Raw genomic sequence first — 24,352 nt, forward strand, 5'->3', positions numbered from 1 at the left:
TGACATAAAAGGTCTCATTCCGTGTCATCATTTCATTCATTCATTCATTTCAAACACATTTAAACACTTGTCATTTAGAAATGAATCATTTAACGGCTTGGGGGTGTTTCTCAATCTCTCCAGCAAATGTCTTGTAGTAAAGATGAATATTTCCCCTGGTACACTTGGTGGCTTTCAGGTAGAAATTGTGGTAGATGTATTGCACATTAAACCCAGACTGAAATAACATTTTATATTAAACAAATCTTGTTTGTGTTGTATTGATCAGTTCACTGTCAGTAACACCCTATGGACAATAGACACACTTCTTCCACCGGTGTAAACATTAACGAGACTCAAAACACATATTGCTCAGACCATAGGAATCACAAGTCCAAGCTTAAACAGGCCATCAACCAACTGTCACGATTGCTTTTCTTGGCCTTCCTATAGAGAAATGGGAGACGCTGTAACATCGAGAGGAATTTCCCATATCATGTCTACCTATGCGCTATTTGGAAGAGAGAACGCCAACGACTTGAATTCATATTTTCGGAATAAAACTTTATTGAACATAAATGTACCACATTCAACTGGGATATTGCAGAGGTAGAGGAATAGGAAACACGTACGTAGCATACATGACGTGAACACTTGGAACTCAAGCCTAAGCGCGTTTAAAGTAATTAGAAATAGTATGGTGAATACAGAATAATGAACACAGAATACAGACGAAATGAGGCTCTCTTTCCAGACTAAATCCAGATGTATTGTGCAATAGCATTATTTCGTCACGGCACAGAACTAACATGGCCCCTTTCACTTTAAGATTTTGAAGCCAGGAGAGTAGGGGCTCCACTGTGGTAACTCATTTTGTTACAGTGTTCTACTCTTGTTGTCATCATATCCTGAAATTCACAAGGGGAAATAAATGGGTTAATATTCTGCTTTAAATAACGTTCACAATATATATTTGTCTTCAAAATCAACTTTTACACAATAATGTGATGGAACAAATCCCTGCAATTACTGTCCGTTTCTGAATTAGATAAGAGTTCACCTCGTGATATTGTCCTTAATCTTTATAGGAACTAGTATACAGACAATTCTATCATTTTCTTCATGACAAATCTAAAATTTTCTTCATAAGCATACTTAGTTATAGAATTTGACTGGTGAGTGATTGAAACAGTTTAGTGTTGGGGGAAGGGACAACTAGCGATCCAACAAACCTCTGTAAGTGCTGGTTTGTGGACACAGTGGACATACGGTTTGGGATCCTTCTCAATCTCTCCAGCAAAGGTTTTGTAGCAGACTGAACAGTCTATCAATGGCTGTAGAAATACACACAATATGACAGCATTATATGTACATTACAATTCCATGCTGTAGATGTGTATAACTTAAGGGATTGTATGAAAGCCCTAAGGTTATTGATGATACAGCTCAACTGTGCTCAGACAGTTACAGGTACTCACTCGGTCATTCCTGAACTTGCATTGCATGGAGTCAACCGTTCCCTTTGGGCACTTGGTGGCTTTCAGGTAGAAATGGTGATAAATGTAGCCCACATCAAATCCAGACTAGAGGAAGAAAATGTATATCATTGAGTAGACTAAACAACCATAAATATCTACCAGAATGGTCTACACAAAACGCAGTCTTGCCACAGTCCTCAGAAAAACAAGCTCCCAGCAATGGAAACCTCAATGGTTTTCGGCACAAGGTTTTTACCTCTATGTCGGACTTCAGGAGACTCTTGAAGAAGAGAAAATGGTGTTTGACTCCAGCGTGAGAGTTGAGTTGTTGCAGGGCCAGATCCACTCCTTTCCTGTAGTTATCAGGGAGTTCATTGTAAGCCTCAGTAGAAGACAGTAGGACTCCAGCACTAACCAACAACAGCAGTAGCAGAGCAGCCATCTTCCTCCCAGTGTGTACTGAGCAGCCTGACTGAAGTTGTTGTTCTCTATGAAGACCACCCACTCCACTTCAGGGAGGAACACTGAATCAGACAAACAAAAGGGAAAGAGCCTCGAATGTGTTTTTGGAGAGGGATTGAGCAATCAAGGATAATGTGCAAGTCTGGTCATGCGCTGTTTTTGACCTAGTTACAAGAAGTTAGTTTCAGCATGAGAATCTGGAAGTTTCAATTTCTATATTTCAACATAACAAATAGTTTTGTATTAGTCACAGCATACATGAAGTCAAAATGTATATGCATCGTAAAAAGTATTTTCTGTATTATCCTGTAACTTTTAACTGTACTCATCTTGTTATGAATAATATATGTTGGTTGAATTGTTAAAGAACGCTACAGCAGTGATGTTTAATAGAAATTGACTTTATTGGTCATCAATATTTTAACTATTTACACTACCGGTCAGAAGTTTTAGAACACCCACTCATTCAAGGGTTTTTCTTAATTGTTTTACTAAACTATGAAATAACATATGGAATCATGTAGTAACCAAAAAAGTGTTATATCAAAATACATTTCTGCAGCAATACACCATCCCATCTGTTTTGGGCTTAGTGGGACTATCATTTGTTTTTCAATAGGACAATGAGCCAACACACTTCCAGGCTGTGTAAGGGCTATTTGACCAAGGAGGAGAGTGATGGAGTGCTGCATCAGATGACCTGGCCTCCACAATCCCCCGACCTCAACCAAATTGAGATAGTTTGGGATGAGTCGGAGCACAGAGTTAATGGAAAGCAGCCAACAAGTGCTCAGCATGTGGGAACCCCTTCAAGACTGTTGGAAAAGCATTCCAGGTGAAGCTGGTTGAGATAATGCCAAGAGTGTGTAAAGCTGTCATCAAGGCAAAGGGTGGCTATTTGAAGAATCTTTTGATTTGTTTAACACTTTTGGTTAGTATATGATTCCACGTGTTACTTAATCGTTTTGATGTCTTCACTAATATTCTACATTGTAGAAAATAGTGAAAATAAAGAAAAACCCTTGAATAAGTAGGTGTTCTAAAACTTTTGACCGGTAGTGTATGTACACTAAACATAAGCAATGAAGACCCAGAATGCTTTGTGTTTCTTTTAAAATGGAACTGCATTATAGCAATGTTTCTGTGGGCACTGACAATCATGTACAGAACATATTCCCTCCATCCATACCATTTTCCATTAAAAAACAACAAATTTTGCACACCACCATTTTGTCCATGGTCATGAATTACAGCAACATCATTTAAAACATCTGCACAACACCCTTCAAACACTCAAGACAACACATAATGCCACATTGCAATACATGTGAGGGATCAGGACCTGTATTCATGAAGAGTGAGTAGGAGTGCTAGGATCAGATCCCCTCTGTTCATATCTTATTCAGTAGGATCTAAAATGGAAATCTGATCCCATCATCACTCCTACTCTGAAACGTGTTGTGAATGCAGGCCTTGATCCATGGGCATTCTAAAAGGGAAAACGAATTGAACTTGAGTGACATACTGAAAAAATATATATGACGGCTATGACAGATTCAGGTGATAAATGTCACAATCACATATTGTATACATTCACGTGCAGCTGTAGATCAATTCAGGCACAAATATAGGACTTCGATTGCGTTTACACCGACAGCCGGATACTGATATTTTTTCCACTTATTGGTCTTTTGACCAATCAGATCAGCTCTTTTACCAATGATTGAACAAAAGATCAGCGTTGGGCTGCCTGTAACCATAGACCATGGGAATATGGAGCCGAGTATAGCTTAGTTGAGGTGCACAGAAAGAGACATTTTTGAACTTTTACAGTTGAAAGGCAATATCCCAAGTATAAGTACAGTAAGGTACACACACTAAAGGATAAAAATATTTGGTTTCAAGGAGTAGGGTATTCAAGGAGTTGGTCTGAAGGGGATTAGTGATGTCTTCGGCCTCCCCCTTGCTTGAGGAACAATAAAGGGGCAACAAAGAACAAAAGACAGACATGAGGTCCAGTCTTCACAATCAATGACTGCATTTCAGGTAAAAAAGTATATTCATAGGTCTAACTCCAGACATCCGTATATATTAAAAACAACATCTTTAAAAAGGCTTCAAGCCATTCCCCTGGCATCAATCTTAGTAAACCCAGAACTTAAGTCTTGCGTAATTGGTCAGATGTTCAATTAAGATCTGGGTCCATAAGTGTTAAGAGAAGAGATAGAACGAGGATCAGAACCGAAAACAAAAAGAACTCTACCCTTTCTTATACAGGCAAGTTTAAGAGCCAAATGTCCCCGCTCCATCCGAAATTCTAAAGATGCAAAAATCAGGATTCTCCAAATAACCAGCGACAAAAAACCCAAGCACTGGAACTAATGCTGCTGATCTCACACATCTAGTTGTATCATGACAGATCTACAGTACGATTTATGTTTACGTAGTCTGTCCACAAGAGACCTTAAGAGGTATGACAAAAATGGAATGTTGTGAGAGAATGGCCTTGACCTGCTGAACCACTTTGCCCACCTCAGAAACATCATAAACCTGGTGGCAAGAAACAGGTGAGTTAACACCCACATTTAATCTGACCACGCTTGAAACGTTTTAAATGGCCGAGATTTGTCAAGAAATAAAACCACTCACACACAGGAAAATACAAATAGATTAGTGCTCCCCCCCAAAACACTGACTAGCTTTATGCTGGTAGGTAGACCATTTTAACATGCACACAGTGAGAATGTAAAAGGTGTCCCCCCAGGACATATACTGTCTCTTCTATTGACGTCCTCATTGTGAACCCCACAGATGCATGTCGAAAACCTTCAGAAAGGGATTCAGCAGGATATACTTTAGATGACCAAATATGAGAAACTAAACAGCTCCTTATTAAAACAATACTACAAGAAGTTTACTGTACTTGGCGAAAGTAGCACTATGTTTAGTGTATATACACAGTACTTCAGAAATGTCTTGAGATTGTGTAGCACTTGAGAGATGTCATCCCATTTCGGTTTTTAATGGAGAAATGCTAACGAAAAAGAAACGGTTGGGGAGAGTTATTTCACGTTCAGTACAGTACTTTAAAATCATTCGGTACTACAATGTGTACTTTGGTTACATTTCGTCTCCCTCTGCTGGTAAACTTTAGCCACCACAATGGCAGCATAAACACTAGAGGGGGATGATGACTGGATGAAAGCAAATAAACTACACAATAACATAGACACGCACATTTCATCACGACTTCACAAGACTGCTGTGATTGCTGAGCAGTGTTGTAATGACTATTGGTAAAACCCCCGGACTACCACTACCTTAATATCAGTCTGAGGTTGGAGCAGTTTGTGTCCCCTTTGCAATCGTTTGGAAACAAAATCACACTCCTTCCTTTTTAGCTAATGGAATTGTCGGGGGAGAAAAATCTAAGGCATCTTTAAAAAAATTACAAAAATACACAGCATAGTGTTTGATAGACACTAAGTAAAATATAAAACATTCAATAATATCCCCAGAAACATTTTTTGTTGTTGAAATGTCCAGATTTGGTGCCTTAAAAAGTGCAGAGGGCTTAGAGGTGCTCTTGAAGGAACAGCTGTTAAAAACAAAAGTAACATAATTAGGTTTCTCTGTACAGCCATCATGTCCTTCATAAGGCGCTTAGTGAGCTAAAAGAGCTAAACATAAAAAGTAAAAGCACAATATGTTAAATATATTGATTCAAGGAATGTATCCTATATATAATCCTCCACGCATTCAATGTGAATCAGCACAACCTTTCAGGGTTGAAAAATGAATAATTGTGTACTAAACTACCTACCATATACGGTCACTGGAATAAACCTTGAAAATACACATCTATAAAAACACAACTGAATTTGACCCCCCCACCCCCAAAAAGGCAAATATGATGAAATATTTTAAAACATGGATGAACAAAATAAATATGCTGAACCGATTGGACCTTTCAGTCTATATTCATACCTAATGCCACAAAGTGCTCTCTGAAGGGTTATGACCCCTAACCCCTGACCCCTTCAGAGGACAGGAAGTTCCCCCTTATGTGTCCCCATTTCCAGCTGTGTGTCATCATGAGAACGCCTGTATGTTGTCATGAGAACGTTGAATCTACTCATGACACCCAATTGAACTCTGTCCCAGTGAATGAGATTGACAGGGGTTATGAGTGGTCTTAAACCCCTCCATGACAGAGCTGGGTCTCAGAAGACCAAAGCCTGCATGCGACATCTTTACCCTTTGGTCAGGTGTGGTTAAAGCAATGGAAACCAGTACCAACAGTGCTCAATGATGGTCAGAGGGTCTGTCAATTATATATATATATATAGGGTCTTTGCTGGTGGATCCTTTGGGCAGGCATTTCATTGGCTGGTCGATTGATTGGCAGAATGGTGTGGACACTGAGGGAAGAATACAGTGGTTGGTAGGTATATGATGGTGTGGGTCACACAGGCATGTGCATCTCTGAGTATTCATCATGGACCTCTCTCTCGTCAAAGATGGGCTCTGCGTCATCAGCATCCAGCTATGAGAGAGGAGAGCAGACTGTTAGAGCAAGGCAGTAGCTGTACCGTTAAGGTACTCTTCAGAGGTAGGGTTAAATAACACTCACGGCGCCACCCCCTCCCACCAGAAATGGCACTTATCCTACTGGCACGGACTTTGCTGATAAATACTTTGTTGAGGGAAAATGTACTTGACAGGATTGTGATATGTTGTCATCTCACCTAGCTATCTTAAGATGAATGCACTAATAGTAAAGTGCTCTGTATAAAAACGTCTGCTAAATTACTCAAATGTAACTATGATTGCTTGTTTTAAATAGGTAGATAGATAGATATGTCTTTCTTCAATCAAATTTCATGTGTACTGTGCTTTTTACAGGGTACTCTTTCACAAAGTTTTAAGTTCCTCGGTGTACACATCACGGACAAACTGAATTGGTCCACCCACACAGACAGCGTTGTGAAGAAGGCGCAGCAGCGCCTCTTCAACCTCAGGAGGCTGAAGAAATTCGGCTTTTCACCAAAAGCACTCACAAACTTCTACAGATGCACAATTGAGAGCATCCTTTCGGGCTGTATCACCGCCTGGTACGGCAACTGCTCCGCCCACAACCATAAGGCTCTCCAGAGGGTAGTGAGGTCTGCACAACGCATCACCGGGGGCAAACTACCTGCCCTCCAGGACACCTACACCACCCGATGTCACAGGAAGGCCATAAAGATCATCAAGGACAACAACCACCCAAGCCACTGCCTGTTCACCCCGCTATCATCCAGAAGGCGAGGTCAGTACAGGTGCATCAAAGCAGGGACCGAGAGACTGAAAAACAGCTTCTATCTCAAAGCCATCAGACTGTAAAACAGCCACCACTAACATTTAGTGGCCGCTGCCAACATACTGACTCAACTCCAGCCACTTTAATAATGGGAATTGATAGAAATTACGTAAAAATGTACCACTAGCCACTTTAAACAATGCCACTTAATATAATGTTTACATACCCTACATTACTCATCTCATATGTATATGTATATACTGTACTCTATATCATCTACTGCATCTTGCCACCTTTATGCAATACATGTATCACTAGCCACTTTAAACTATGCCACTATATGTTTACATACCCTACATTACTCATCTCATATGTATAGACTGTACTCTATACCATCTACTGCATCTTGCCTATGCCGTTCTGTACCATCACTCATTCATATATCTTTACGTACATATTCTTTATCCCTTTACACTTGTAAGGTAGTAGTTGTGGAATTGTTGTGGAATTGTTAGGTTAGATTACACAAGCATTTCGCTACACTCGCATTAACATCTGCTAACCATGTATGTGACAAATAAAATTTGATTTGAAAGTACATTACGTCAACCCGGTGCTAAAAACCACTGAAGAACAAGCAGAGCAGAGAGTCATGAAGGATAAGTAATTTTTTTTACAACTAAATCAACATTTTTGATGCAAATGGCATATTATAGACACCTTTTTTGAGAAACATACACCAAACAACGAATCACTTCCTCATCCTTACTGTGCAGTGTATGGGAGCTCTGGAAAAAACATGAGCAAAGGCTCCAAAAGCACCCAAATACGTTCTTTTAGAAACGGAAAACTTCCCGGTATAGTGATGCAGGCCTTTAGGTGTTGTACACATGAAATTGTGTCATTCCGAACTTTAGTCAGAACTCTCTACTCCATTTTGTTGCGACTCGAACGATGCCTGTAGAATGGACGGAGAGGTAACTGCTAAAATAAAGGAAACACTTGAGTAAATGGGGGATACAAAACATATTAAAAACATGTGCTTCCACACAGGAAGTTCCAGACACTTGTAGAATCTGTGCCAAAGCGCATTGAAGTTGTTCTGGCAGCTCGTGGTGGCCCAACGCCCTACTAAGACACTATGTTGGTGTTCCCTTGATTTTGGCAGTTACCTGTAGCAGCAGGCTACGCGGAGAATCGAACAGCTGGATAAGGGAAACGTCTTGAGTCGCACAAAAGGGAATATTATAACGCTGCGGATAAAGTTAGGAATGACAATTTCATGTGCACATCTAAAGACCCGCATCACAATACTGAGAGCTTTGTCGTTTCTAAAAGGTCGGATTTGGATGTTTTTGGAGCATTTGTTCGTTTTTTTTCAGGAACCCCAGAGCTGTTTGGTGAAATCACAAAAAAGGTGTCTGGAAGCTAATATAACATGCCATTTACATCAAAATAGAGATTTCGTTGTAAAAAACAACTTCTCCTTTAAGAATAAACTCCATAAGTATTACAACTAATGTGCCATAAGGACCTCTCCTGAAACATCCTCGGAGTAGAGTTAGGGGATACATCTCAAATGGCACAGTATTCCCTGCACTACTTTTGACCAGGGCTCACAGGGTGAATCCTAGTGAAAGGCCCTAAAGCTAGTGTATGGGCCTAGTGCGCACCTGCGGGCCAACTTACACACTGCATCTCGCGGGCGGTGAAGATGCGCGACAACAGGAACATCTTGACGGGGACGGTGAGGATGAGGACGAAAGGGAAAGCCAGAGAGGCCACGGTTGACATGACGGCCCACAGCGCCGCCAGACACACCAGCTGGATCAGCGTGTACAGGTGCATTCGCAGCGTTTTCACCTGGGGGACACAGTTACTATCAGTTAATAAAGCGGATTACCGTAATACACACGAAATGGGACAGTGAAAATCATGAGTATGTAATACGGTATATCACATATGCTGAGTGTACAAAACAGCTGGAACACCTTCCTAATATTGAGTTGCAGCCCCTTTTGCCCTCAGAACAGCTTCAATTCGATGGGGCATGGACTCTACAAGGTATCGAAAGCATTCCTAAGGGATGCTGGCCCATGTTGACTCCGATGCTTCCCAGTCGAGTAAAGTTGGCTGGATGTCCTTTGGATGGTGGACCATTCTTGATACACACGGGAAACTGTTGAGCGTGAAAAACCCAGTAGCGCTGCAGTTCTTGACACACTCAAACCGGTGCGCCTGGCACCTACTACCATACCCCGTTCAAAGGCACTTAAATATTTTGTCTTGCCCATTCACCCTCAATCCATGTCTCAATTGTCTCGAGGCTTAAAAATCCTTCTTTAACCCGTCTCCTCCCCTCAGCTTTCACCTGGTCAGTCTATGTCATAGAAAGAGCAGGTGTTCCTAATGTTTGTATACTCAGTGTATGTATACAAACTCTGGTATCCACTTGAGGGAAATAGCCTCTATGGGTTTATATAGTGCAGGGATGGGCAACTGGCGGTGGCCCCCCTTTTATAGGCCCATGGATCAATTTCCGAATTTAAAAAAAATTATAATCTTACGTCAGTCACTTACAGTCAGTCATTTAGCCCATATCAGCTATTTTTTATTGGTAAGTTAGTCTAGCCAGCTTTCTATACTTGTAGTAATCATGGTTTATTTACCAAATCGGCACTTGCTCAGGGGCCCTAACCTCCAGGGGGGCCCCATTGATTTTGTAATTTACTCTCACTCAGATATCATATTAACATGGCTTAAATTAGGGCAAAATGTGTAGAATTGCAGGAAATAAGCTGAAAAATGTCAAATATTTCTCTCCACCCTATGGCAAAATGTTTATAATTGCATGAAATTAACTCTTAAATGTAATTTTTTCTCCCTCTGCTGTTAAGAGGGAGGGGGGGGGGTAGCTAAAAATGTATGCTCGCAAGGTGGGGTGGGCCCCCCAAAAACATTTTGACTAGGGCTGGCTCAGACTGCATGTGTGGGTATGTATGTGGGTATGCAGACCCACGAGCAACTGTGTCACGATAAATTCAGATTTTTTTGTGGCCCCCACCCCCATCAAAGTTGCCCATCCCTGATATAGTGAATTATACAGGAAATGCTCTATTTAAAAGCCTTGTCCCATATCTGTTTGTGCTGTTTTGACAACTCCTACTGTAATGTTTGACCATAGGAGTTTTCATTAGAGCACAAATTGATCTGGGACCAAGCTATCTATTCGACGGATTAGGGCCAAAAAGGTTTAGGGAACCAGAGCCACTGCCCTGTTTCCTCTCTGTGACTCTGAGCTGTGGTCACCTTGCGGACGTAGGTGTGGTCGGGGTGGTACTTGGGGGGCATCAGCAGTAACATTAGGCGCTCGGTGAACTGGATTCCATTGAGTGACATCACGCCCATGTAGAGGAAGATGCCAAACAGCACAGCGATGGGGATCTGACGCAGCAGGTCTCCGATTACTATGGAAAGGCCTGGAAGACGAGGGAGGAAGAGTTAAGAGATACTACTGCAAACATGACTGCGTCTCAATACTCTACTAGTTTCCTCGTCTAGTAGTCTGACGTGAAATAACTTCACAGGTGAAAGCAAAGCCATCGTAAGCAAAGTCAGATATTTCACTTATGTTTTGTTTTTATCCTGTGTCTTCAGATCACTGCAGAAGAAGGGAAGGAGTCAAGGGGAGGAAGCTACTTTTGAGAAGCACCAAACATCTTCCAGTCTAGTCTATTCGACATCTATCCAACAGACACTCACCTACTAAGATGGCCACCAGCAACCCTGTAACCCGCTGCTCCTTGACCTCCTGGATGCGGGGCTTGTCGCCGGGGGCGACCGCCTTACTCATTACGGTGAGGGCGTTGGCGTGCGTTACGGAGCGCACAGTGGCGGCGGCCATCCAGGGCAGGCCGAACAGGGCAGAGGTGCCGCCCAGCACTACGATCACCAGCAGGTCCAGGTGGAAGCCAGAACCCTTCACCAGCATCCGCTCCTTTTTACTCACTATCAGACTGAGTTAGGGAGGAAGACGGGTAGTAAGAGAGGAACGGAAGAAAGAAAGGCAGATGAGAAGTTGAGAATGAGTAAATCAACTTGCCAGGATAAAAACATACTATCATATGCAGTATATAATGTAATGTCTTCCATGATTTCCCGCAGTTTGTATACTATCCATTCACACAATTAATTTTGCTACTAAGGGGGAGCTCATGATGGAACACAGAGGTGCTGGGTACTGTAGTGTGATAGTGTGTCTCACGTGGTGATCTGTGTCTCCATGAAGATGAGGATGAAGACCAGCAGGGCGGGCAGCACACTGCCAAACATCATCCAGATGGGGAACGGGGTGTACATGCCTAGGGGGTTGATCACCCAGCCACGCTTCTCAGGACTGGTCACAGAGAACCCACTGGGCACGCTCAGTTTCTACACAAGGTCAGGGATAAGGGAAGTGATGTGTTATAGAGGGTGATGACATAACATGCACTATTATGTCTTCAAAGTAACTAGTTCTTTATAATTTCTCAGTAAGACAGTAGTTAAGCTTATTTATCTAGCCAATACAATGAACAAACTAATAAAGGGCTTTGGAATTATTTTCATTGCAAAACTACTCACCTGTGTGTAAGTGTCACGTATACTGTAGTCCACTAGGACCATAATGAGGATGGCTATGGGGACCCCGAAATCTCCAATAATCCTACGGAGCTGAAAAACACAAAATAGTTACGTGTAGGCAATGCATAACACACAGCCCATGATGGGACACTGGGGAGTGATGTTCTGTGATTCTACAATAAACTATGTTCTAAATAATTAAAGGGATACTTCGGGATTTTGGCAATGAGGCTAGTTAGCATTGGTTCGCGAAACTGCCTCTAAATTCCTTCATACTGGACACAGAGACATAAAAATGGTATCCACGAGTTCATCTGACTCTGGTGAAGTAGATAAAGGGCCTCATTGCCAAAATCCTGAAGTATCCCTTTAAGTTTGTATTGAATTGAAATACACCCTGATAACCCTATTGTGCTTAGAGTGAGAATGAAATGCGCCCCTTCACCTCATAAAGTGTATCAGTGTCTTACCTTGCCAGGGAAGAAGGCACTGTTTTTGAACTTGCGCAGGTAGAATGCAATGAAGAAGGTTCCAGACATGAGTACCAGGGAGAGCAGTGCCGTGTTGGGTTCCCCTAGGACCTTCACCGACACCACCGAAATAGTGCCGTTGCCAAGCAATAGCTCCAGGGTGCTATTCTCCATCGTGGCGTTCTCCGCCGAGCTGTTGTCAAGGTAACAGCGTTGCAGTGGGTGCTCCATGAAAATCTGCCCGGCAACACAGGGGAAAAAAAGGGTTCACATTAAAGCACCGCTTCACGCACACACACACCCCTTGCTGAGATCACTTCAACACGGCTTCAGAGGGATTAAAACTGACATACCTGTAAAGTCCCAGCAAACAAATTAATCCAGACACAAATAATCCCTTGAAAGTCTTGTGTTCGACAAAGGTCTAAAAATAGTAACATTCCTGAAATCATAAGCCCAGATAAAAGTCGGGCTCTGTCCCTTTCACTTTGTTCTCGGATCAGGGCCACTCAACCACAAAATATTTTCTTAAGAGTGTACCCGTTAGGAAACATACTCGTTTTGACCCCATGTTTTGAGAACAGTCCAACCTAAAGTCAGTTCCATTTATTATCAGTAGTCAGGTTGGATCCCCTCTCTACAATGTAAAGTGCTTTTAGCAATTACAAGGGCACTAAATAGTTTCTATCAATTTCAATACTATAGTTAACTGAGCGTCAAGTGTACAGTACCTTGCCTATCTTGGAGAAGGTCTCAAAGATGAAGATGAGCGAGATGAGGAAGGAGAAGATCTCCTGGGTGAAGCGGGAGACAAAGCGGACCAGGAAGCTACCTTCCAAGGCCACTGTCGTCACCACGATGACAATGAGCCAGAAGCCGATCCACACCCGGCCCGTCAGGTACTCTATCCCGTTCCCCTTACAGAACTATGGACACACACAGACAGAGAGAGAGACAGGTAAGGAAGCAATTAAGACAGAACTGAGTATGGAGTCGACACTGATGGAAGAGTGACATGTGGCCACACATACAGGTCAACATCAACAGCAGGAAAAGTATTTTTGCCCATGTCGTGGCAGTGTGGAAATGATCTCAAATGAGTGGAGGAAATGCAGAAATTGATGGAAATGCAGGAAATTATTTTAGGTTGAAGTTGAATTGAACAGTACAAAACAATCAGAATGGAGAAAGACCCATTGAAATAATTTAGAATATGTGTTGCCACCCTAGGGTCACGCACTACTCATAAATCAAATTTAGAACTTTTATTAATCAAAAACATAAAATACTGTCATACCGTCAAAAATTTGAAAAACACCATATGATATTTTGGCCATATCGCCCAACCCTACTCTTACGTGGTAGTCAATAATGTAATCTCACATCTCAGTTTGAGGTAATTTACCGAGTAGAAGGCCTCTTCAAAGACGAGCAGTGGTCCGGAGAAGCCCACCACCAGGAGCGGCTGGGCCCCCAGGAGGCAGAAGAGAACACCCTGCACCGCTGTGGCCACGATCAGCTCAGACACACCGATCAGACCCTCAGTCTTCTCACCTACCACAAGGCACACAGTCAAGAACCCGCACAGGCAACATTCAGAGAATGACCTAAGAATGTTTTTTAATAAGCTACGAATTCCGTTCTCAGTACATATTCAATATAGCTCCAATTCCTACTTTAAACACATGCTAAGTGTCTGGTTGTGTGTTGATAGGGGTAGATGGGTAGTTGTGGTTATTTTTGCCTCCTGTTCATTGTTCCCCATTCTTTACGTCACTTTATTAACTTACACAGAGACATTTCTGTAAATGTACCAGAATTTACTAGCTGGCTGCATTTAACCCCTGGGACTCACCCAGGAGGCCTCCGAAGGTTATGGCGGGGGAGAGGGCAGCGAAGTAGATGAAGATGACGGCCGCAGCGCACTGGGCGTTCAGCGCGTCCTTGAAGTCACTCACGTACTTCGGGTAGCGGCGCTTCACGTCTCGGATTAAGCCTCCGAAGGGGCGTCCAGTACGCTGCAGGGGGTCGTCTTCCAGCTTCCCGGGCGAGAGGAGGGCCTCTGGAATACATAGACATAGACCGATTTCAAATACTGGACTAGAAAAGTGACGTTTCTTTGGAATCTTTTTTTGCATAAAAAAAAGGAAACGTTTAAAATATTATCATCCGGCTCCATGTAACGGTCTGAGAAGCTAGGAAAGTTGCTAGGACATAATTTCTCTGAACAAAATTGCGGGATTCCCCCACCTTTTTCTTTCTGGCTCTTGGGCTCCTTGGCCAGCAGGGCTCCTTGCTCCTCCCGCTTGCGAAGTATCTCCTTCTGGAAGCGTGCCACGGAGCGTAGCAGCTCCTCGCCGCCCATCTCGGAGGGGGGCAGCACGATGCTGCAGTCCAGGAAGCCGTTGATGGCGTTGAGCAGGTCCTGGCGGTTGTCCGCCAGATAGGCCAACTCATGGAAGTGCTGTGGGGGAGAACAGGAAAAACACTTGAGTTATACTCATTGTCCTACAGTATGTGAGCCTTCATAGCCACTGATCAAGAACAAAACAGGTTTACTCCGTGTGTGGATTTTCCTTTTTGCATTCAGAGTTGTTATGGTTAAGACCATATTAACAATAACATATCGAGACGGTTTCCCGGACACAGATTATTAAGCCTAGTCCTGGACTAAAAAACATTTTCAATGCAGATTCTCATTGAAAGTGATTTTCACTCCAGGACTGGGCTTAATCTGTGGCCAGGAAACTCGGCCCACAGATGTTCCACTAAACCTCCATCAATTGACTCTTGCTCTACACTCTGACCTTGTCAGACATGAGTGTGGAGATGGAGCGTCCGATTTGGTGATAGTCCATGTTGGTGCTGGGGGGTCCCAGCAGGACGAAGATGAACCTGACTGGCACTGGGACCTCCAGGACAGAGTCTAGCTCCTCCGCCTCCTGCAGCCGCACAAAGGCCATGGTGGGCTGCTCCAGGAAGTCCACACTGCCTGGAGGAGAGGAAGGGGGGACATTAGAGTGTTACAGGGCATGCTGTTACACTGTACAGAGTGGGAATGCTTGATATTAGACTACTGTTTCAATTGTTATTTGATCCTGGCCATGACCCCACTCTCCGAGTGTGTATCAGGGAGAGTTGGAATATGCAAAAAAATCATTTAAAAAAATAAATTATGTGTGAAATAGGACACATATAAGTACCCAAAAAAGAAGAGGTGGTCGTGATGGTAGTAGGTTATTTGAAAAAGGTAACAGGACATGCTTTCTGGTACTAGATTAGTTAAAAAAGACCACTCACCCACAAGGACAACAGTGGCCTCAGCATTCTCTGGAATCTTCTCCAGCAGCTTGAGCTCATGCTTGGACTTCGACCTGTGTATGCCGATATTTGGAGTAGACTCCTTCTGCTGCAATACCAATCAGGACAGACGTAACTCAATTGGACAGACTGCCCCCTCCACAAAAGATGATCCACTGAAGATACTTTTTACATGATAGTTCAATATCCCTGTGTACAAAAGTTGCACATACACACACTTACCTACACTCTTTAGCAGTAGAATAATCTGCATTCCTCACTACTTATACACAGCACTGTTGAATACTTGTTTCTGATTGGCTAGAAGGGCATTCTAGAATGGACATTAAAACCAAATAACGGGAGAGTTGGAAAATCTATCGGGACACCTTGCAAACATGATGAAATATGCACCGAAAGATGCAGACCACACTTGTTAGAAAGTTACAGAAAGCTAAACCAACAACAACACAAACAGAAATTGGATACATTGTAAACGCAGGTCCAATGAGGAAAAACTTAGCTAGCTAGTATTGATTTGTTTTTGCAGACATATTATGGATGTATCCAAATGAATGTCAATAGAAAACAGCTTAAACAAATGCTGTTATTCCGGCTGCAGAGGTTGTGACTCTGTTAGCCGTAGCTAGTTGGGTAGCTAGCAAGCAAGGGACAAGAACGTTGCCAGCGTGTATGGCAAATGAACATATAGAACGAACAACTGGGTTGTGTCCATAAATATCAACCAAACGACTGGGTCGCTTCTCTAGCAACCAAAAGAGTACATTAAAAATTAAAATATCAACTTAATATTTTTTATTTTTTTTTACTGGTAAATGTGTGCTTTAGTATTGTTTTTTTGGGGCAACTGTGGTATACGCGGGATAAATCAAATCAAATGTATTTTTTTATAGCCCTTCGTACATCAGCTGATATCTCAAAGTGCTGTACAGAAACCCAGCCTAAAACCCCAAACAGCACAATGCAGGTGTAGATACATGCCTCAGTTCTGTACATTACCTTGGAAAAATAAATGTCAGCATTTACTCCTGACATATAATCAACACTATACTGTAGCTACCTGCAGGTCGTTCTTCTCCATGTCGATGCGTGTCTCCTGCTCCCCTGTGCTGGCCGAGCCCATGAGGGGGTCTGTGACGGAGGGCTCTGGATGGTGGATGTGGTTGGAGCTGTGTTGCTGGGGCAGCAGATTGCCCAGGCTGGCTGCCGAGATGTTCCTGGGGAAGGGGTTGTGGCTGTGCTCCTTCTCATCGCTTGGGTGACTGCAGGGTGAGGGAGGTAAAGGCACACAGAGGTTGAGCAGGAGATACATATGTCGCAACTTGCCCTCTCGCACGCTATCAAGCAAGCAGGCGGCGGGACCAGGCAGAGACATAGCAAGTTTAACATTGTGTGAATTGCTGAACTAATAACGCTATTTCATCTATGAGATCAAAATGTTAGACGAACTCCAGCTAGTTTTTTTAATACTTTTCCTGTTGAAAAACAATATCCAGAGTTTTAAGTCTCCACACACTTAATTTACACAAGTATTTCGTACTTCCATACTTAGGTTACTAGATACTCAAGATTTATTTTCCACTGAGCTGTCCTGGTTGGTGTTTAGGTGTAGTGGTGTACCTGTGTTTGAGCAGCAGGGCTCGGAGCACATTTGCGCGGTCCTCAGCCTTGATCTGGTCTGAGATGATCATCTGCTCTACAACCTGGTGGGCGATGCCAGGCAAGGTCTTCTGGTCCAGGTCCAACAACACCGCCCCTGGTGGCAGAAGGCACACATGACACTGAGGTCACAGAAGTGTGGGCACACACTCACAGACATACACACACGTATGTACACACACACACGTACACAGTGTTCAAAACATTAAGAACAGCTTCCTATTAAGTTGCACCCCCCCATTTTGCCCTCAGAACATCCTAAATTCATCGGGATATGGACTCTACAAGGTCTTGAAATTTCCACAAGTATGCTGGCCCATGTTGACGCCAATGCTTCCCACAGTTGTGTCAAGTCGGATGGTTGTCCTTTCGGTGGAGGACCATTCTTGATACACACACAGGAAACTGTTGAGTATGAGAAACCCAGCAGCGTTGCAGTTCTTGACGAACCAGTGCACCTAGCACCTACTACCATACGCTGTTCAAAGGCACTTAAATACTTTGTCTCGCCCGAAAAAATATATACTGAGTTTACAAAACATTACAGATTGGCCAGATAAATCCAGGTAAAAGCTATGATCCCTTATTGATGTCACTTGTTAAATCCACTTCAATCAGTGTAGGTGAAGGGGAGGAGACAGGTTAAAGAAGGATTTCTAAGCCGAGAGACAATTGAGATATGGATTGTGCATGTGTGCCATTCAGAGCTGAATGGGAAAGACAAAATATTTGAGTGCCTTTGAACAGGGTATGGTAGTAGGTGCCAAGCGCACCGGTTTGAGTGTGTCAAGAACTGCAACGCTGCTGTGTTTTTTTTACACTCAACAGTTTCCTGTATTAAGAATAGTCCAGCAACCAAAGGACATCCAGCCATCTTGGCACAGTACTAGTCAAAAGATTGGACAGACCTACTCATTTAAGGGTTTTTCCTTATTTTTTACTATGTTCTATATAGTAGAATAATAGTGAAGACATCAAAACTATGAAATAACACATGTGGAATCGTGTAGTAACCAAAAAAAGAGAGAAACAAATCAAAATACATATATTTGAGGTTCTTCAAAGGAGCCACCCTTTGCCTTGATGACAGCTTTGTACACTCTTGGCATTCTCTCAACCAGCTTCATGAGGTAGTCACCTGGAATGTATTTCAATTAACAGGTGTGCCTTGTTAAAAGTTAATTGGTGGAATTTCTTTCCTTCTTAATGCGTTTGAGCCAATGAGTTGTGTTGTGAAAAGGTATAGTTGGCATACATAAGATAGCCCTATTTGGTAAAAGATGAAGTCCTTATTATGGAAAGAACAGCTCAAATAAGCAAACAGAAATGACAGACCATCATTACTTTAAGACATGAAGGCCAGGCAATGTGGAAAATGTCTAGAACTTTGAAAGTTTCTTCAAGTGCAGTTGCAAAAACCATAAAGCACTAAGACGAAACTGGCTCTCATGAGGACCGCCACAGGAAAGGAAGACCCAGAGTTACCTCTGCTGCAGAGAATAAGTTCATTAGAGTTACCAGCCTCAGAAATTGCAGCCAAAATAAATGCTTCAGAGTCCAAGTAAGACACATCTCAACATCAACTGCTCAAAGGAGACTGCATGCATCATGGTCGAATTGCTGCAAAGAAAACACTACTAAAGGACACCAATAAGAAGAGACTTGCTTGGGCCAAGAAACACGAGCAATGGACATTAGAACGGTGGAAATTTGTCCTTTGGTCTGGAGTCCAAATTGGAGATTTTTGGTTCCAACTGCCGTTTCTTTGTGAGAAGCAGAGTAGGTGAACGGATAATCTCTGCATGTGTGGTTCCCACCGTGAGCATGGAGGAGGTGGTGTGATGGTGTGGGGTCCTTTGCTGGTGACACTGTCAGTGATTTATTTAGTATTCAAGGCACACTTACCCAGCATGGCTACCACAGCATTCTGCAGCAATACGAGATAACATCTGGCTTGCACTTAGTGGGGCTATCATTTGTTTTTCAACAGGACAATGACCCAACACATCTTCAGGCTGTGTAAGGGCTATTTGACCAAGGAGGAGAGTGATGGAGTGCTGCATCAGATGACCTGGCCTCCACAAATCACCCAACCTCAACCCAATTGAGATGGTTTGGTATGAGTTGGACCGCAGAGCGAAGGAAAAGCAGCCAACAAGTGCTCAGCATGTGGGAACTCCTTCACGACTGTATGGAAAGCATTCCAGGTGAAGCTGGTTGAGAGAATGCCAAGAGTGTGCAAAGCTGTCAAAGCAAAGCGTGGCTGCTTTGAAGAATCTAAAATGGTTACTACATGATTCCATTTGTGTTATTTCATAGTTTTGATGTCTTCACTACTATTCTACAATATAGAAAAAATTCAAAAATAAAGAAAAACCCTTGAATGAGTAGGTGTGTCAACTTTTGACTAGTACTGTATATATTTAGGGGTGGCGGCAACGATTCATTTAGGGGAAACACTGCACACAGTCTTCTCTCTCTAAACACACACAATCGCTCCCTCTGTCTCTTTTCTCTCTCCTACCATGGGAGATGGTCTTGCGGAGCTCCAGCAGGCTGCGGAAGGAAAGCGAAGCCACGTGGGGTTTGCCCCAGCGGTCCGTCTCCTCCTCCACATCCTCCTCAAACTTGATCCAACGGGCCGTCTCCCGCCACTGCATCTCCTGGTTCTTATCCATGATAAGCTCGTTCAGCTCCACAAACACCTGAGGGGGAGACAGGCTGATTTTAAAAGGATAGTTCACCCAAATAACAAAATGATATTGGCTTCTTCACCCTCATAATCACTCTATGGACAAGATAAGAGAGCAATCCATGCTTTCGTTTTTTTACCTGGCCGGTGGCCACTTTCTCCAATTACTAACTCTTCCATCATGTTTGTCCAAAAACCAATGCAAGTCAATATTCTTGATATTAGCATTTTCAGTGTATGCCCATGGACATCAAGGAGTCTGAATCGTAAATGTTCAAACCAGCATCTCCTTCCAACCAAGTTACCATTGAGCCAATCGGATTAGATCCAGTGAGGATCTGAATAGCTGAACTATCAGGGGAAATTGTTTTCAGTATGCTTAATGTGGCTGTATCAGCTTCGGATTTAATTATTCTCCAAATGTTGTTTTAGAATTAACACTCTCTCTTCTCAGGCTCATGCTGTTTCTTTAAAGACAGTCAAAAAGTATTCTAAGGATGGGAAAACGCATTTTTCCTCCCCCTTTTTCCTCCAAACATAACGATGATCATTATGGCCAAACAGTTCTATTTTTGTACAATCTTTGTCCCCATGTGCTGTTGCAAACATTAGTCTGGCTTTTTTTATGGCGGTTTTGGAGCAGTGGCTTCTTCCTTGCTGAGCCGCCTTTCAGGTTATGTCGATATAGGACTCATTTTACTGTGGATATAGATACTTTTGTACCTGTTTCCTCCAGCATCTTCACAAGGTCCTTTGCTGTTGTTCTGGGATTGATTTGCACTTTTCGCACCGAAGTACGTTCATCTCCAGGAGACAGAACACCTCTCCTTCCTGAGCGGTATGACGGCTCCGTGGTCCCATGGTGTTTATACTTGCTTACTATTGTTTGTGCAGATGAACGTGGTATGTTCAGGCATTTGGAAATTGCTCCCAAGGATGAACCAGACTTGTGGAGGTCAAATTTTTTCCCCCAAGGTCTTAGCTTATTTCTTTAGATTTTGCCATGATGTCAAGCAAATAGGCACTGAGTCTGAAGGTAGGCCTTGAAATACATCCACAGGTACACCTCCAATTGACTCAAATGATGTTAATTAGCCTATCAGAAGCGTCTAAAGCCATGACATCATTTTCTGGAATTTTCCAAGCTGTTTAAGGGCACAGTCAACTTAGTGTATGTAAACTTCTGACCCACTGGAATTGTGATACAGTGAGTTATAAGTGAAATATTCTGTCTGTAAACAATTGTTGGAAAAGTAGATGTCCTAACCGACTTGCCAAAACTATAGTTTGTTAACAAGAAATTTGTGGTGTGGTTGAAAAATGAGTTTTAATGACTCCAGCCTAAGTGTATGTAAACTTCCGACTTCAACTATTTATGTAATTGTTATCTAGTTTCACTTTTCAAAGTGTGAAAGTAGTTCGCACTGTTCCTTGAACCTATTGACTTCTGAAAACCATGCAAGGTGCATCAGACCTGGATTCAAATCTTACTTGAAATCATTTAAAATACATGATCATCTGTGCTTGATTGAGCTTGCCTGGCTTACTGGACCAATAGAATAGTCCCAAAACTGCAAACCCGTCCATCTGACATCAAACACTCAAAGTATTTGAAAGATTTTAAATAGTACTTGTACCCAGGTCCGCACTGCATGTTGACGTCAAACAGAAACACACTCACCAGTGTTACTCGGTGTTACTAAGAACAAATATGCAATGAAATTATCCACAATGCCAATACACTTCTCAAATATAGGCAGTGGCAAATAGCCTAAGCAACAAGCAAATGCAACGTTTCAGTGAAAACCATTTTTCATGAGCTCAACAGATGTTCTGTTTAAATTTGTTTTTTTACTCACACATCATAAACTGTGATGAGTAAAAATACAGTATAAATACAGTAGATAGTATCATCAGTAGAAACACAGTATTACACCCTACAGCCTTATCACTACACAAACGTCTGGTTAAAGAGAAACCAATCTAACTCCAAGCTCATGAGTTAGTGATACCCAACCAACCATTACCTGTTTCAGTACCAAGCCGACAACACAACTAATGATTATCGAGTAACCATACTGCACCTACTCTCACGTGAAGACACGTTGCTACATGCACACACTCCTGGAACATGCATTTGGCCGACTAAGCCGCCTCACCTTCTGGGTCCGGGCCATTTAGTCGAAGTAGTCCAGTATGACCACGCCGTCTGGCCGGGAGGCAGAATGACAAGTTACAGAACCACTGGCGGTAACGACTGGAAGGAGCGAGAGGGTGGAGGAGGTGTGGGCTTAACACACTGACGACTAACACCGACCCGTGCACAGAGCAGGGTACCCTTACACCCCCCCCCCCCCCCCCATCACACACTCTTTACCCTGAGAGGAACCTGTTGTTTACCTGGCTGCTGGGGACCTATGTGTGTGTGTGTTAATAGAACATGGCTCCCTCTCTCAGGGAGAACCCGGTGTCTCCTTACCTGAGCTCTTCTCTGCCCCTTTCTATTGGGTGCGTGAAAGGAAAGAACTCATTCATTAATTTTTAATTGTGTCCTGCCCACTCTCCCACCCACCAAATATACTGTATCGGATTTTCCAGTTGATGTTCCAATTGTTGTTTAATTTAATTTGTTTAAATATGGATCAAGAAGCAATCAACCATATTTACATTCAAACCATCCTTGCCATAAATGTCAGCAAATCCAAGAAAACCATCTGATAAATAATACTCAATCATATCTGAAACAAGGGATGTGACAATGTGTCCAAACATCAGCAAAGGAGTGGGTACTACAGGTTGTATTTTCAGTCGCTCACCTCATGTGGGGTCCGGTCCTTTTTTTGGCTGCGTGTGCTGGGCTCCTTGTGGTCCTTGCCGACATGCACCACTTGGCCTTTGGTGCTCTTTCTGACCAGGTGTCTGCGTACCCCAGGGACATCCTCAAAACGATGGCCTGAGGAGAGAGAGGAGAGGTGAGTGAAAAATCATAGCCAGAGATACAGAATGAGAAATAGTGAGAGAGGGTGTGGTGGTGATTGTGATCCCAAACACTAATATAACAGTGTCAACATTACATTATCAAGTATTGCAACATCATTGTAGTGTTGCAGCTTTTTCCCAAGACAGTGGTCTGCCCAACACTGAGCTCTTGGCTCTGTGATGACTTCCATCAGCCTGCTACTAGATCCCATCTCAGAGACCCACAGTCACAGAGAACAGGCCGTTGCTTTTGTTCACCTGGCACTGCTGTGGGGTTGGGTTTAGGGTTTCATATTTTCGCGGTATTTTACAAATGTTCCACCCCAAGAAAAAAAAAAGTATTCTCCCAGGTAACCCGGTATTTCCCACCAAAACAGCAAATGTCATTCTAAACAATACACGGCATATTAATGTCTGGATTTGATTTGTTTTGAAAGGCATGAAAATTCAAGCCTGATGCTGCCTACATTAAATAAATGTTATGAGCCCAATCCCAAAAAAGGCCAAATTATTGTGCTGTTATCCAATACATAGGTACATTACACACGACAGAAAAACACAAAAGCCCATAGATGTATGCGGTCTTGGGTAAATAAACGAAACACGCTCCACTAATCTTTGAGTGTGTACTGTAAACGTGTACTGTATCATATGGACTGGAATTTCTGGGTTAGATAATTTGACTACCTCATCTCAGTATCCCACACATACAATCATCTTCAAGGTCCCTCGGTCGAGTTTCAAACAGATTCAGCCAAAGACCAGGGAGGTATCCCAATGCCTCGCAAAGAAGGACACCTATTGGTACAGCGCCTTCAGAAAGTATACATACCCCTTGACTGAAAAACTCCCCAGTCCTTAACGATTACAAGCATACCCATAACATGATGCAGCCACCACTACGCTTTAAAAAAATATGGAGAGCGGTATTCAGTAATGTGTTGTACTGGATTTGCTCCAAACAACACTCAGGACAAAAAGTTGGTTTTATACACGATCCAAAGTTTAATTAATAACTTCACAATGCTCAAAGGCATATTCAAAGTCTAGTAAAACAACAAAACAATCTCCAGATATGTGCACTTCTTTTGCAAGACATTGGAAAACCTCCCTGGACTTTGTGGTTGAATCTGTGTTTGAAATTCACTGCTAGAATTCTATGTGTGGGGTACAGTGGTGTCACACAAACACCTATTTAATTAATTTTCAATTCAAACACAATGTGGAATAAGTCCAGGGTTATGATATTACTTCTCAAAGGCACAGAATATACAGTTGCGGCCAAATATATTGGCACACTTAAACTTTTCTTAAAATATTTCACTTTTTGGGGGACCGGACCAAATTCACTTAGAAATGTGTAATAGATCTGTCATTCTCATTGAAA

At 42.6% G+C, this 24,352-nt stretch overlaps 1 protein-coding gene across 3 annotated transcripts in view; it reads right to left on the reverse strand.

Annotated features, from left to right (window-relative positions):
• Window positions 1-2,299: 2,299 nt before the first annotated feature.
• The window catches only part of LOC129822734 (anion exchange protein 2-like), a 126,463-nt gene continuing 104,410 nt past the window's right edge, over window positions 2,300-24,352 (reverse strand). For all 3 annotated transcript variants that reach the window (XM_055881084.1, XM_055881085.1, XM_055881086.1), the window contains 17 exons: window positions 22,803-22,939; window positions 19,819-19,999; window positions 17,256-17,391; window positions 16,696-16,897; window positions 15,615-15,723; window positions 15,122-15,306; window positions 14,565-14,778; window positions 14,170-14,376; window positions 13,720-13,868; window positions 13,046-13,240; window positions 12,315-12,551; window positions 11,845-11,934; window positions 11,486-11,652; window positions 10,984-11,237; window positions 10,531-10,700; window positions 8,911-9,084; window positions 2,300-6,465 (listed from right to left, as the gene is read on the reverse strand). In XM_055881084.1, coding sequence (XP_055737059.1) covers window positions 6,385-6,465; window positions 8,911-9,084; window positions 10,531-10,700; window positions 10,984-11,237; window positions 11,486-11,652; window positions 11,845-11,934; window positions 12,315-12,551; window positions 13,046-13,240; window positions 13,720-13,868; window positions 14,170-14,376; window positions 14,565-14,778; window positions 15,122-15,306; window positions 15,615-15,723; window positions 16,696-16,897; window positions 17,256-17,391; window positions 19,819-19,999; window positions 22,803-22,939 — 2,888 coding nt within the window. In that variant the 3' untranslated portion in view covers window positions 2,300-6,384. The remainder of the gene's footprint in view (window positions 6,466-8,910; window positions 9,085-10,530; window positions 10,701-10,983; window positions 11,238-11,485; window positions 11,653-11,844; window positions 11,935-12,314; window positions 12,552-13,045; window positions 13,241-13,719; window positions 13,869-14,169; window positions 14,377-14,564; window positions 14,779-15,121; window positions 15,307-15,614; window positions 15,724-16,695; window positions 16,898-17,255; window positions 17,392-19,818; window positions 20,000-22,802; window positions 22,940-24,352) is intronic.

Source organism: Salvelinus fontinalis, chromosome 25 (assembly GCF_029448725.1).
Source record: "Salvelinus fontinalis isolate EN_2023a chromosome 25, ASM2944872v1, whole genome shotgun sequence".
Classification (NCBI taxonomy): Eukaryota; Metazoa; Chordata; class Actinopteri; order Salmoniformes; family Salmonidae; genus Salvelinus; species Salvelinus fontinalis.